Raw genomic sequence first — 17,000 nt, forward strand, 5'->3', positions numbered from 1 at the left:
TTTGAACAAAAGAATGAAGGGGGCGTGGGAGCGTGGCGGTGAGGTGTGGGAAGCTGTAAGCCCCAGGCTACTTTGGGCTCGCCTTCCCATCAACCGGAGGCGAGGAATGGTGGTCGTGGTTACTTATGCCCCCACCGAAGATGAACATCCGTGGAGGGATGCAGGCAAAGCCGATGAGTCAGATGCCTTCTATGACCTCCTGTCACAGGTGCTGGCTAAAGTGGCCCCTCGGGATAGAGTCATCATGTTGGGTGACTTCAATGCCCGAGTTGGTCATGATACTGGCACCTGGTCTGGAGTGATTGGAGGGCATGGGCCAGATCAGCTCAATAACAACGGTAGGAGGCTGCTAGATTTTTGTGCAGCCCATGGGCTTGTAATTACCAACACGCTGTTCCGGCATCGGCGCATCCACACAACATCATGGATGCATGCCGGGTCCAAGCAAGAACATCTGCTGGACTACATAGTGACGGACCAGCGAATGCGAGCCCATGTCCTTGACACCAGGACCTACCGTGGAGCTGATCTGCCCTCTGACCATCGACTAGTCATCTGTAAGATGCGCCTGCCATTCTTCCACTCCGGTGGTGGGTGTACACCCAGGACCCCATTCCAACCTAAAGTGGCCTGGTCTCAGTTATCTGATGAAAGTTGCAAGCGAGAATTTCATCATCGCTTGCGGCTGGGATTGGCATCGTCCCCGACTCCTCCTGATGTCGAGGGTAAATGGGCGAGGTTTAGGACTGTGACTCATGCAGCTGCAATGGCTGCTTTGGGTACGCGGTCCAGACCTCCCCAGACACCCTGGATGACAGAGGAGTTGTTCAGGATGGTTGAGAAAAAGCGACAGGCCCACTGTCATCGGCTACAGAATCCCACGTCAGAGAATGAGGAGGCTTACCGCAGCCTTCGCTCGGAGGTTCGGAGAGCCGTGAGGCGCTGCAAGGATGGGTGGTGGTCGCGGGTTGCTGAGGAGATGGAGTCTGCCTCAGTGGCCCGTGATCACAAATCTCTATTTAACTCCATCAAAAAAGTAACCTGCAGCGCCACACCTATTACCATCATTAGGGGAAAAAACGGTGATCCAATTTCCGACCCCCAGGAACAGGTTCGCAGATTTGCTGAGCATTTCTGTGAGGTCCTGGGGGAGGGAAAATCCCTCAGCCAGGAAAACATCGCGGCACAAAGTGAGGATGACCCCTGCTGAGGCTGCGGTGCCTCAAATATTGGATGAAGTCACCCCCTGTGAGTGGCTGGCTGAGGTGCCATCTGCTGAGGAAGTATTGAAGGCGATCCGGAGTCTGAGACCAGGAAAGGCAGCGGGCAGAGATGATCTCCCAAGCGAAATGCTGAGGGAGGGTGGCGTTTGTGCACAGACTGCCCTATATGACATCATAACAACAGTCTGGACCACTGGACGGGTTCCGCAGGATTGGAAGGATGCCCTGGTGGTCCCCCTTTTTAAGAAGGGGGACCGCACAGACTGTAACAACTACAGGGGCATCTCACTCCTCAGTGTGCCGGGAAAGGTCCTGGCAAGGATTATTCAGCATCGCCTTGCCAGGCACGCTGAGGAGAGGCTTGCGGAGCCCCAATGCGGTTTCAGGAAAGGGCGGTCCTGCACAGATGCCATATTTTCTGTCCGTCTGCTACAGCAGAGGTGTAGGGAATTCCAACAAGACCTACATCTCTGCTTTATTGACCTGGTCAAGGCCTATGATACCATCAGTAGGCCTGGGCTCTGGGTCGTTCTTCGTGCTTTTGGAGTACCTGACCCTCTGCTCACGATCATTAAGGACCTTCATGATGGTGAGCGGGCCCGGGTAAAACTACGTGGCCGGGAGTCAGAGCCATTCCCTGTACACCTTGGGGTGCGACAGGGATGTCCTTTGGCTCCCACATTATTTAACATCTATTTTGACCACGTAGTTCGTGAAGCCTTCAATAGCTGTACCGGGGGAATCTCCATATGGTACAGATATAACTGGAGGCTAATCGATGCCCGGGTGCGGTCAAGGGATGGCTCCCTATTGCTCAACCACGTTATGTATGCTGATGACTTGGTAATAGCTGCTCAGTCAGAGGAGGAGTTGGAGACGCTGCTGCTGAGACTGGAGCATGCCACTAAGAGGTGGGGCCTTACCATCAGCCCCACCAAAACTAAGCACCTGCCTGGGTATTTTGTACCATCGGACACTCCACCCCCACAACTCCCAATCGGTGATGGGGCAGTTGTGGAGAGAGTGGAGAGTTTCCCATACCTGGGCAGTGTGCTTATGACTGGCTCCAGTTTAACAGCAGAGGTCTCACTCCGAATCAGTCGAGCGGCAATATCTTTTCATCGGTTGCGTAACGCTGTGTGGAAGCTACCTGGTCTGTCGCTCCGCACTAAGCTTCAGGTCTTCTCGGCCACGGTCATTCCCTCCCTTCTCTATGCTTGCGAAACGTGGACCCCCCTAATGGAACATCTTCGCCGGTTAGAAACATTTAGGCTGGCCTGCCTACGATCCATCCTGGGTTTAACCAGACTGGATTGTGTGAGGAGCTCACAAATCCTTGAAAGATCTGGGCAGGGTCCCATCGGTGAGCTCCTCCGGCAGGCAAGGCTGCGATGGCTGGGTCATGTAGCCCGCATGCCCAGCCACCGCATGCCGAAACAGCTTTTGTTTGGCCGGATTGAGGGGGCTAAGCGGGCGCGGCACGGGCTAGAGAAGAGATGGAGTGATGTGGTACAGGAGGACGTGGAGCTGAGTGGACTTGCCGATGACTGGTACCAGCGGTGTCAAGATCGGCCTCTGTGGAGGAGGCTCGTGAAGGATGCTACTGGGCAGTTGGAGGCAGTCGCCCTCCAACAACAACGGAGGGCGGAGGAGCGACGCTCACAACAGCGAGCGGAGCGCCGGGTGGCTAAAGCACAGCAGGTTGGCACAGTAGGGGGCACAGGTGGTGCATCAGCCAGTCATCTCAGTCAGTCGACCCGTGGCACCTGGGTCTGCCCCGTGACCTCCTGCCAGCGGGCATTCGACACTTCACGTGGCCTCAGGGTGCACATAGCCTGGCACAAGCGTCGTGGTGACGTCACCGCCACTTAGTGGCGAATGGCGGTTGTTGTTGTTGTTGAGTGAGTGTGTGTGTGTGAGTGAGTGTGTGTGTGAGTGTGTGTGTGAGTGAGTGTGTGAGTGTGTGTGTGTGAGTGAGTGAGTGTGTGAGTGAGTGTGTGTGAGTGAGTGTGTGAGTGTGTGTGAGTGTGTGTGTGAGTGAGTGTGTGAGTGAGTGTGTGAGTGAGTGAGTGAGTGTGAGTGAGTGTGTGAGTGTGTGAGTGAGTGTGTGAGTGAGTGTGTGAGTGAGTGTGTGTGTGAGTGAGTGTGTGAGTGTGTGTGTGTGTGAGTGTGTGTGTGAGTGTGTGTGTGTGAGTGAGTGTGTGTGAGTGTGAGCGTGTGTGAGTCAGGGTTGTGTGTGAGTCAGGGTTGTGTGTGAGTGAGTGAGTGCATGAGAGTGAGTGTGTGAGTGTGTGTGAGTGAGTGTGTGTGTGAGTCAGGGTTGTGTGTGAGTGTGAGTGAGTGTGTGTGTGAGTGAGTGAGTGTGAGTGAGTGTGTGCGTGAGTGTGTGAGTGTGTGTGAGAGTGAGTGAGTGAGTGTGAGTGAGTGTGTGAGTGTGAGTGAGTGTGTGAGTGAGTGTGAGTGAGTGTGTGTGTGAGTCAGGGTTGTGTGTGAGCTGCGAGTCTCCCTCACTTGCTGAATGCGGGCGGCATGTCCTGTCTCAGAATCGGATCTTCGGTTGTCCTCACCGTCTCCTTACCAACCTACACAACGGACAGAGACACGGGGGACACGGACAGAGACACACGGAGACAGACACGGGGAGGTGAGACAGAGACACGGGGACAGAGGAGACACGGGAGGGCGAGACAGAGAGACACGGGGACAGAGACTCGGGGAGAGGAGACACGGGGAGGTGAAAGATACGGGGACAGAGAGACACGGGGGGGGGGGGGTGAGACAGAGACACGGGGACACAGAGAGAGACACAGGGGACACAGAGACACGGGGACACAGAGAGAGACACGGGGGACAGAGAGACACGGGGACACAGAGACACGGGGACACAGAGACACGGGGACACAGAGACACGGGGACACAGAGACACGGGGACACAGAGAGAGACACGGGGACACAGAGAGAGACACGGGGACACAGAGAGAGACACGGGGACACAGAGAGACACGGGGACACAGAGAGAGACAGAGGGGACACAGAGAGACACGGGGACACAGAGAGAGACAGAGGGGACACAGAGAGACACGGGGACACAGAGAGAGACAGAGGGGACACAGAGAGACACGGGGACACAGAGAGAGACAGAGGGGACACAGAGAGACACGGGGACACAGAGAGAGACAGAGGGGACACAGAGAGACACGGGGACAGACACGGGGGGCGGGGGACAGAGGCAGACACGGATGGGAAGGGACAGGAGAGGGAGGGAGGGTGGAGGGAGACACAGGGGAGGGTGGGAGGGAGGGAGAGACACAGGGAGGAGGAGATGGAGGGAGAGGAGGGAGAGACACAGGGAGGAGATGGAGGAGGAGGAGGAGGAGGGAGAGACACAGGGAGGAGGAGATGGAGGGAGAGGAGGGAGAGACACAGGGAGGAGGAGGGAGCGACACAGGGAGGAGGAGATGGAGGGAGAGACACAGGGAGGAGGAGGAGGAGGGAGAGACACAGGGGAGGGTGGGAGGGAGGGAGAGACACAGGGAGGAGGAGGAGATGGAGGGAGAGACACAGGGAGGAGGAGGAGGGAGAGACACAGGGAGGAGGAGATGGAGGGAGAGACACAGGAAGGAGGAGGAGGGAGAGGAGGGAGAGACACAGGGAGGAGGGAGAGACACAGGGAGGAGATGGAGGGAGAGGAGGGAGAGACACAGGGAGGAGATGGAGGGAGAGGAGGGAGAGACACAGGGAGGAGGAGGAGATGGAGGGAGAGACACAGGGAGGAGGAGGAGGGAGAGACACAGGGAGGAGGAGGAGGAGATGGAGGGAGAGACACAGGAAGGAGGAGGAGGGAGAGGAGGGAGAGACACAGGGAGGAGGGAGAGACACAGGGAGGAGATGGAGGGAGAGGAGGGAGAGACACAGGGAGGAGATGGAGGGAGAGGAGGGAGAGACACAGGGAGGAGGAGGAGATGGAGGGAGAGACACAGGGAGGAGGAGGAGGGAGAGACACAGGGAGGAGGAGGAGGAGATGGAGGGAGAGACACAGGAAGGAGGAGGAGGGAGAGGAGGGAGAGACACAGGGAGGAGGAGGAGGGAGAGACACAGGGAGGAGGAGGAGGAGATGGAGGGAGAGACACAGGAAGGAGGAGGAGGGAGAGGAGGGAGAGACACAGGGAGGAGGGAGAGACACAGGGAGGAGATGGAGGGAGAGGAGGGAGAGACACAGGGAGGAGATGGAGGGAGAGGAGGGAGAGACACAGGGAGGAGATGGAGGGAGAGGAGGGAGAGACACAGGGAGGAGGAGGAGGGAGAGACACAGGGAGGAGGAGGAGATGGAGGGAGAGACACAGGGAGGGAGAGGAGGAGGAGGAGAGAGACACAGGGAGGAGGAGGAGGAGATGGAGGGAGAGACACAGGGAGGAGGAGGAGATGGAGGGAGAGACACAGGGAGGAGGAGATGGAGGGAGAGACACAGGGAGGAGGAGGAGATGGAGGGAGAGACACAGGGAGGGAGAGGAGGAGGAGGGAGGAGGAGGAGGGAGGAGGGAGAGACACAGGGAGGAGGAGGAGGGAGAGAGAGGAGCCGGGTTGAGTTTGGTTGAAGCAAAAAAAAAATTCGGTTCCCGTTCACTATTTGTGTGTGCGCGTGTGGGTGGGTGTGCCTGCATCGTAAAGGGTATCCATATATGTAGTGTATGTGCGTGTGTGTTCACAAGTGTGTGTATGTGTGCGAGTGTGTACGTGTGAGTGTGTGTACGTGTGTGTACGTGTGTGTGTACGTGTGAGTGTGTACGTGTGTGTGTACGTGTGTGTGTACGTGAGTGTGTACGTGTGTGTACGTGTGTGTGTACGTGCGAGTGTGTGTGTACGTGCGAGTGTGTGTACGTGTGTGTGTGTGTACGTGTGTGTGTACGTGTGTGTGTACGTGTGTGTGTACGTGCGAGTGTGTGCGTGTGTGTGTACGTGCGAGTGTGTGTACGTGTGTGTGTACGTGCGAGTGTGTACGTGTGTGTGTGAGTGAGTGTGTGTATGAGTGTGTGTATGTGCGAGTGTGTGTATGTGCGAGTGTGTGTACGTGTGTGTGTACGTGTGTGTGTGTACGTGCGAGTGTGTACGTGTGTGTGTGAGTGAGTGTATGCGAGTGTGTACGTGTGTGTGTGAGTGAGTGTATGTGAGTGTGTACGTGTGTGTGAGCGTGCTGAGCGGTGGGTTAGTTCGTCAGCGCTACGCTGCCCTACGAACCCGGCGACCCGGGTTCGATTCCCGCTCACGGCCAACACAACCAGTGACGATTATCTGAACCGGTCCTGGGCCTCCCCTAGGTCGACTCAGCCTCAGATGAGTACCTGGTGTAGCGATGCAGTGTCGTGAACATCGCTCACAGGGGAGACAAAGGCGGCCGGGCGTGGTGCTGGTGGCTACCCACCCCCTCTGTGTGTAGCCACAGTGCCGGTAGCCTTCATAGACGCTGCTGCTGCTACTCGCTACTAACAGCACTTGCCCCTACAGCCCTGCTAGAGGCTACCTGGGGGATCTTTGCCTTTGCTACTAACAGCCACTTGCCCCTACAGCCCTGTTAGAGGCTACCTGGGGGATCTTTGTCTTTGCTACTAACAGCACTTGCCCCTACAGCCCTGCTAGATGCTACCTGGGGGATCTTTGTCTTTGCTACTAACAGCCACTTGCCCCTACAGCCCTGCTAGAGGCTACCTGGGGGATCTTTGTCTTTGTGCTACTAACAGCCACTTGCCCCTACAGCCCTGCTAGAGGCTACCTGGGGGATCTTTGTCTTTGTGCTACCAACAGCCACTTGCCCCTACAGCCCTGCTAGAGGCTACCTGGGGGATCTTTGTCTTTGTGCTACTAACAGCCACTTGCCCCTACAGCCTGCTAGAGGCTACCTGGGGGATCTTTGTCTTTGTGCTACTAACAGCCACTTGCCCCTACAGCCCTGCTAGAGGCTACCTGGGGGAGCTTTGTCTTTGTGCTACTCGCTACTACTGACAGCCACTCGCCCCTACAGCCTGCTAGCGGCTACACGGGGGATCTTTGTCTTTGCTACTAACAGCCACTTGCCCCTACAGCCCTGCTAGAGGCTACCTGGGGTATCTGTGTCTGTGTGCTACTAACAGCCACTTGCCCCTACAGCCTGCTAGCGGCTACACGGGGTATCTGTGTCTGTGTGCTACTAACAGCCACTCGCCCCTACAGCCCTGCTAGCGGCTACACGGGGTATCTGTGTCTGTGTGCTACTAACAGCCACTCGCCCCTACAGCCTGCTAGAGGCTACACGGGGTATCTGTGTCTGTGTGCTACGTGTGGTGTGTGTTGAGTGGGTGGAATGCGTCTCAGCTACCCGTTAATGCCACTTGCCCCTGCAGCCTTCTAGAGGGGCCTAAGTTAGGGGCTCTTTGTCTATGCTACTCGCTGCTACTGACAGCCACTTGCCCCTACAGCCTGCTAGAGGCTACACGGGGGATCTTTGTCTTTGTATGTATCTGCGTGTACTTGTGTGTGTGTATGTGTGCGTGCCTCCGTGTGCGTATGTGTCTGTATGTGTGTGTGCGTGTATGTGTGCATGCATGTGTGTGCGTATGTGTATGCGTGTCTGTGTGTGTATCTGTGTGTATGTGTGTGTATCTGTGTGTGCACGTGTATGTGTGTGTGCGTGTCTGTGCGTGTATCTGTGTGTGTGCGTGTATGTGTGTGTGTGTATGTATGCATGTGTCTGTACGTGTATGTATATGTGTGCATGCATGTGTGTGCGTGTGTGTGTATGTGTGCATGCATGTGTCTGTGCGTGTGTGTGTATGTGTGCATGCATGTGTGTGCGTGTCTGTGCGTGTATCTGTGCGTGTGTGTACGTGAGAAAGCAGCTGTAAGGAAGAGCAGAGTCCAAAATAGAGTTCGCTGACATGCGTATAAATACTCGCACACACAGTACACACACACGCACCACCATACACACATACTATATACACACAGTACACACACACACACACAGTACACGCACCACCATACACACATAGTATATACACACACAGTACACACACACACACCATACACACATAGTATATACACACAGACACACACACACAGTACACACACGCACCACCATACACACGCACCACCATACACACGCACCACCATACACACGTAGTATATATACACACACACACACAGTACACACACACCACCATACACACACCCCACCATACACACGTACTATACACACAGACACACACACAGTACACACACACACCACCATACACACATACTATATACACACAGACACACACAGGACACACACACAGTACACAAACGCACCACCATACACACATAGTATATACACACACACAGTGCACACACAGTACACACACGCACCACCATACACACAGACTATACACACACACAGTACACACACGCACCACCATACACATACTATATACACAGACACACACACACAGTACACACACACCATACACACATAGTATATACACAGACACACACACACCACCATACACACATAGTATATACACACACAGTACACACACACCATACACAGTACACACACCATACACACATAGTATATACACAGACACACACAGGACACACACACAGTACACACACACAGTACACACACCATACATACATAGTATATACACAGACACACACACAGTACACACACACACACAGTACACACACACCATACACACACAGTACACACACACACCAACATACACATCGTATATACACAGACACACACACAGTACACACACACACACAGTCACACACACACAGTCACCATACACACATAATATATACACACACACAGTATATATACACACACACACAGTATATACACACACACACAGTACACACACAGTACACACACAGTAAACAGTACACACACAGTACACACACAGTACACAGTACACACACAGTACACACACCATACACAAACACAGTACACACACCATACACAAACACACCATATACACACACACAGTATACACACACACAGTACACACACACCATACACACACCATATATACACACACAATACCAATGGCCACCATTCGCCACAAAGTGACTGCAACGTCACCACGGCGCCCGTGCCAGGCTAGGTGCACTTTGAGGCTGCCAAGTGTCGAAGGCTCGCTGCTGACAGGTCACGTGACAGACCCAGCAGGTGCCATGGGTTGACTGGTGCTGTGCCAGGCTAGGTGCATGAGGAGGTCACGGGACAGACCCAGCAGGTGCCATGGGTTGCCTGCTGCTGTGCCAGGCTAGGTGCATGAGGTCACGGGACAGACCCAGCAGGTGCCATGGGTTGTACTGCTGCTGCTGTGCCAGGTTAGGTGCATGAGAAGGTCTCTGGACAGACCCTGCAGGTGCCATGGGTCTACTGATTGAGATGACCGGTAAATGCACCACCACCACCACCAGCTGTACCTACCCCCCTACTGTGCCAACTCGCTGAGGTTTTATCCGCCCGGCGCTCCGCTCGTTGTTGTGAGCGTCGCTCCTCCGCCCTCCGTTGTTGTTGCCGGAGGGGCGACTCCACATCCTCCTGTACCACGTCACTCCATCTCCTCTCTTGCCCGTGCCGCGCCCGTTTAGCCCCCTCGATCCGGCCAAACAAAAGCTGTTCCGGCATGCGGTGGCCGGGCATGCGGGCTACGTGACCCAGCCAACGCAGCCTTGCCTGCCGGAGGAGGAGGAGCTCGCCGATGGGACCTTGTCCAGATCTTTCAAGTGATTTTGTGAGCTCCTCACACAATCCAGCCTGCAGGTTAAACCCAGGACAGATCGTAGGCAGGGCCGGCCTAAATGTTTCTAACCGGCAAAGATGTTCCATTAGGGGGGTCCACGTTTTGCAAGCGTATAGAAGGGAGGGAATGAGACCGTGGCCGAGAAGACCTGAAGCTTAGTGCGGAGCGACAGACCAGGTAGCTTCCACACAGCGTTACGCAACCGATGAAAAGATATTGCCGCTCGACTGATTCGGAGTGAGACCTCTGCTGTTAAACTGGAGCCGGTCATAAGCACACTGCCCAGGTATGGGAAACTCTCCACTCTCTCCACAACTGCTCTATCAGTTGTGGGGGTACAGTGTTTGATGGCACAAAATACCCAGTCAGGTGCTTAGTTTTGGTGGGGCTGATGGTAAGGCCCCACCTCTTAGTGGCACACTCCAGGTTCAGCAGCAGTGCCTCCAACTCCTCCTCTGAGTGAGCAGCAATTACCAGATCGGCATACGTAACATAACATGGTTGACCAATAGGGAGCCATCCCTTGACCACACCCGGGCATCAATCAGCCTCCCACTGTATCTGTACCAGATGGAAATTCCTCCGGTCCAGCCATCGAAGGCTTCACGAATTACGTGGTCAAAAAAGTTGTTAAATAATGTGGGAGCCAGAGGACATCCCTGTCGCACCCCAAGGTGAACAGGGGATGGCTCCGACTCCTGACCACGTAGTTTTACCCGGGCCTGCTCACCATCACGAAGGTCCTTAATGATTGTGAGCAGAGAGTCAGGGACTCCGAAAGCACGAAGAACAACCCAGAGCCCAGGCCTACTGATGGGATCATTGACCTTGACCAAGTCAATAAAGCAGAGATGTAGGTCTTGCTGGAATTCCCTACACCTCTGCTGTAGCAGATGGACAGAAAATATGGCATCTGTGCAGGACCGCCCTTTCCTGAAACCGCATTGGGGCTCCGCAAGCCTCTCCTCAGCGTGCCTGGCAAGGCGATGTTGAATAATCCTTGCCAGGACCTTTCCCGGCACACTGAGGAGTGAGATGCCCCTGTAGTTGTTACAGTCTGTGCGGTCCCCCTTCTTAAAGATGGGGACCACCAGGGCATCCTTCCAATCCTGCGGAACCCGTCCAGTGGTCCAGATTGTTGTTATGTCATATAGGGCAGTCTGTGCACAAACGCCACCCTCCCTCAGCAGTGCCGGATTAAGCTAGTGCGGGGCCTGTAGTATATGTTATAAAGACGTCCTACAAATTTTTTTTTTATTTAAAAACGTAAACATTGAAGCACGTACATTTTTTTTTACTTGCACAGTAAAGTTATTGTATTTTTTCATTTGCCATACAGCCAGATAATACGACAAATTGATAACTTTAGACACCCAGTCGTTTCAGAAAAGTCGAAGGGTGTTAGAGTACTATAGTAATGGAGCAAGTGCCGAATCACCGAACCGGAACTGACAGCTTGAAAGCGTTTAGCGCGGGGCCCTTGAGAGTGCAGTGCACGTAGCATTTGCAGCTACCTGTGCTACTAGGTTAATCCGGCATTTTACACTTGGGAGATCGTCTCTGCCCGGCACTTTCCCTGGTCTCAGACTCCGGATCGCCTTCAGTACTTCCTCAACAGATGGCACCTCAAAAGCCAGCCACTCACAGGGGGGCGAGCCTTCTTCCAATATTTGAGGCTCAGTATATTACGTGCGTGTACATGCCTCAGATTACACACACCACAGTATATACACACACACACACACCGTACACACACAGTACTAACAACTGTTATTCACCACGAGGCGGTGGTGACATCACCACAGCACCTGTTCCAGGCTAGGTGCATCTTAAGGACGCGTGAATGGTGTGGAAGGCTCCCTGCTGGCAGGCGGTCACTGGACAGACCCTGCAGGTGCCGGGCTAGGTCCACAGACTCGCCACACAGAGACCCACAGACTCGCCACACAGAGACCCACAGACTCGCCACACAGAGACCCACAGACTCGCCACACAGAGACCCACAGACTCGCCACACAGACCCACAAACTCGCCGCACAGAGACCCACAGACTCACCACAGAGACCCACAGACTCACCACACAGACCCATAGACTCGCCACACAGAGACCCACAGACTCGCCACACAGAGACCCACAGACTCGCCACACAGAGACCCACAGACTCGCCACACAGACCCACAGACTCGCCACACAGAGACCCACAGACTCGCCACACAGAGACCCACAGACTCGCCACACAGACCCACAGACTCGCCGCACAGAGACCCACAGACTCCCCACACAGAGACTCACAGACTCACCACACAGACCCATAGACTCGCCACACAGAGACCCACAGACTCGCCACACAGAGACCCACAGACTCGCCACACAGAGACCCAGACTCACCACACAGAGACCCACAGACTCACCACACAGAAACCCAGACTCACCACACAGAGAACCACAGACTCACCACACAGAGACCCAGAGACTCGCCACACAGAGACCCACAGACTCGCCACACAGAGACCCACAGACTCGCCACACAGAGACCCACAGACTCACCACACAGAGACCCACAGACTCGCCACACAGAGACCCACACAGAGACCCACAGAATCGCCACACAGAGACCCACAGACTCGCCACACAGAAACCCAGACTCACCACACAGAGACCCACAGACTCACCACACAGAGAACCACAGACTCACCACACAGAGACCCACAGACTCGCCACACAGAAACCCAGACTCGCCACACAGAGACCCACAGACTCGTCAAACAGAGACCCACAGACTCACCACACAGAGACCCACATACTCGCCACACAGAAACCCAAACTCGCCACACAGAGAACCACAGACTCGCCACACAGAGACCCAAAGACTCGCCACACAGAGAGCCACAGATTCGCCACACACAGAGACCCACAGACTCGCCACACACAGAGACCCACAGACTCACCGCACAGAGACCCACAGACTCGCCACACAGAGACCCACAGACTCACGACACAGACCCACAGACTCGCCACACAGAGACCCACAGACTCGCCACACAGAACCACAGACTCACCACACAGAACCACAGACTCGCCACACAGAACCACAGACTCGCCACACAGAACCACAGACTTGCCACACAGAGACCCACAGACTCGCCACACAGAGACCCACAGACTCGCCACACAGAGACCAACAGACTCACCACACAGACCCACAGACTCGCCACACAGAGACCCACAGACTCGCCACACAGAACCACAGACTCGCCACACAGAACCACAGACTCGCCACACAGACCCACAGACTCGCCACACAGAGACCCACAGACTCACCGCACAGAGACCCACAGACTCACCGCACAGAGACCCACAGACTCACCGCACAGAGACCCACAGACTCACCACACAGAGACCCACAGACTCACCACAGAGACCCACAGACTCGCCACACAGAGACCCACAGACTCGCCACACAGAGACCCACAGACTCACCACAGAGACCCACAGACTCGCCACACAGAGACCCACAGACTCGCCACACAGAGACCCACAGACTCGCCACACAGAAACCCACAGACTCGCCACACAGAGACCCACAGACTCACCACAGAGACCCACAGACTCGCCACACAGAGACCCACAGACTAGCCACACAGAGACCCACAGACTCAACACACAGAGACCCATAGACTCGCCACACAGAGACCCACAGACTCACTGCACAGAGACCCACAGACTCGCCACACAGAGACCCACAGACTCGCCACACAGAGACCCACAGACTCGCCACACAGAAACCCACAGACTCGCCACACAGAGACCCACAGACTCACCACAGAGACCCACAGACTCGCCACACAGAGACCCACAGACTAGCCACACAGAGACCCACAGACTCAACACACAGAGACCCATAGACTCGCCACACAGAGACCCACAGACTCACTGCACAGAGACCCACAGATTCACCGCACAGAGACCCGCAGACTCGCCACACAGAAACCCACAGACTCAACACAGAGACCCATAGACTCGTCAAACAGAGACCCACAGACTCACCACACAGAGACCCACAGACTCGCCACACAGAAACCCAAACTCGCCACACAGAGAACCACAGACGCGCCACACAGAGACGTAAAGACTCGCCACACAGAGAGCCACAGATTCGCCACACAGAGAGCCACAGACTCGCCACACAGAGAGCCACAGACTCGCCACACACAGAGACCCACAGACTCACCGCACAGAGACCCACAGACTCACCGCACAGAGACCCACAGACTCGCCACACAGACTCGCCACACAGAGACCCATAGACTCGCCACACAGACCCACAGACTCACCACACAGAGACCCACAGACTCACCACACAGAGACCCACAGACTCGCCACACAGAGACCCACAGACTCGCCACACAGAGACCCATAGACTCGCCACACAGAGACCCACAGACTCACCACACAGAGACCCACAGACTCGCCACACAGAGACCCACAGACTCGCCACACAGAGACCCACAGACTCGCCACACAGAGACCCACAGACTCATCACACAGAAACCCATCACCATCACTACCAGCATCACCACCGCCACCATCACTACCCCCATCACCACACACACCACCATCACCACACACACCACCATCACAACCACCATCACCACCACCATCACTACCCCCATCACCACACATCACCACCACAACCACCATCACCATCACCACCATCACCACACACACCACCACCACCATCACTACCCCCATCACTACCCCCATCACCACACACACCACCATCACCACACACACCACCATTACCACACACACCACCATCACCACACACACCACCATCACCACACATACCACCACCACCATCACTACCATCACCACCCTCTCTCACTACCACCATCACTACCATCACCACCATCACCACCACCATCACTACCATCACCACCCTCTATCACTACCACCATCACTACCACCACCACCATCACCACCCTCTATCACTACCACCACCACCATCACTACCAGCATCACCACTACCACCATCACCACACACACCACCATCACTACCCCCATCACCACACACACCACCACCACCACCACCCCCATCACCTTGACGAGATTCCCCACTGCCGCTTGCACTGCGAGCACGGGGGCCGTGAGGTCGGGGATGGCCTTCCCGTCCACCTCCACCTCCTCGTGCACGATGACCACCATCACTACCATCACCATCCTCTATCACTACCACCATCACCATCACCACCACCATCACCACACACACCATCACCACCACCACCATCACTACCATCACCACCCTCTCTCACTACCACCATCACCATCACTACCATCATCACTACCATCACTGCCATCGCCACCCTCTATCACTACCACCATCACCATCACTACCATCACCATCACTACCATCACCACCCTCTATCACTACCACCATCACTACCATCACTACCATCACCACCCTCTATCACTACCACCACCACCATCACTACCATCACCACCCTCTCTCACTACCACCATCACTACCATCACCACCCTCTATCACTACCACCACCACCATCACTACCATCTCCACCCTCTATCACTACCACCATCACTACCATCACTACCATCACCACCCTCTATCACTACCACCACCACCATCACCACCCTCTATCACTACCACCACCATCACCATCACTACCATCACCACCCTCTATCTCTACCACCACCACCATCACTACCACCACCATCACCACACACACCACCACCACCCACACCACCACCATCACCACCCTCTATCACTACCACCATCACCATCACTACCACCATCACCACACACACCACCACCATCACCACCACCATCACCTTGACGAGATTCCCCACTGCCGCTTGTATTGCGAGCACGGGGGCCGTGAGGTCGGGGATGGCCTTCCCGTCCACCTCCCCCTCCTCGTGCATGATGACCACCATCACTACCATCATCACCATCACTACCATCACCACCCTCTATCACTACCACCATCACCATCACTACCACCATCACCATCACTACCATCACTACCATCACCACCCTCTATCTCTACCACCATAACCATCACTACCACCATAACCATCACTACCAACATCACCACTACCACCATCACTACCCCCTATCACCACCAACATCACCACACACAACACCATCACTACCCCCATCACCACACACACCACCATCACCATCACCACACACACCACCACAACCACCACCACACACACCACCATCACCACACACACACACCATCACCGCACACACACACCATCACCACACACACCACCATCACCACCACCACCATCACCACCACCACCCCCATCACCTTGACGAGATTCCCCACTGCCACTTGCACTGCGAGCACGGGGGCCGTGAGGTCGGGGATGGCCTTCCCGTCCACCTCCACCATCACTACCATCACTACCACCATCACTACCCTCTATCACTACCATCACCACCATCACTACCCCCATCACCACTACCACCATCACTACCCCCTATCACCAACAACATCACCACACACACCACCATCACTACCCCCATCACCACACACATCACCATCACTACCACCATCACTACCACCATCACTACCCTCTATCACTACCATCACCACCAACATCACCACCACCATCACTACCCCCATCACCACCAACATCACCATCACCACCCCCATCACCACACACACCACCATCACTACCCCCATCACCACACAACCACCACCATCACCACCACCACTACCATCACCTTGACGAGATTCCCCACTGCCGCTTGCACTGCGAGCACGGGGGCCGTGAGGTCGGGGATGGCCTTCCCGTCCACCTCCCCCTCCTCGTGCATGATCACGAGATGAGAGATCTGCTGGGCCACGGGCTCCAGGATACTCTCGATCGTCTTCGTGTGAAACACCGGCATCTTGGCGGTTGCTGTTTGTTGTTGTTGTTGTGAGGGGTGATGAACACACAAACACACACAAAAATAAACAATTAAAGAAATTTAGT

The 17,000-nt window shown here is 55.1% G+C and overlaps 1 protein-coding gene across 1 annotated transcript in view; it reads right to left on the bottom strand.

Moving 5' to 3' along the window:
* The window catches only part of LOC142908060 (vinculin-like), a 24,262-nt gene extending 9,050 nt beyond the window's left edge, over positions 1–15,212 (bottom strand). The window contains exons 1-2 of the mRNA XM_076058228.1: positions 15,093–15,212; positions 3,735–3,805 (exon numbers count right to left, since the gene is read on the bottom strand). Coding sequence (XP_075914343.1) covers positions 3,735–3,805; positions 15,093–15,212 — 191 coding nt within the window. The remainder of the gene's footprint in view (positions 1–3,734; positions 3,806–15,092) is intronic.
* Positions 15,213–17,000: the final 1,788 nt, after the last annotated feature.

This window comes from Petromyzon marinus (assembly GCF_048934315.1).
Source record: "Petromyzon marinus isolate PM22_M1 ecotype Great Lakes invasive population chromosome 68 unlocalized genomic scaffold, UKy_Petmar_22M1.pri1.0 chr68_unloc.2, whole genome shotgun sequence".
Classification (NCBI taxonomy): domain Eukaryota; kingdom Metazoa; phylum Chordata; class Hyperoartia; order Petromyzontiformes; family Petromyzontidae; genus Petromyzon; species Petromyzon marinus.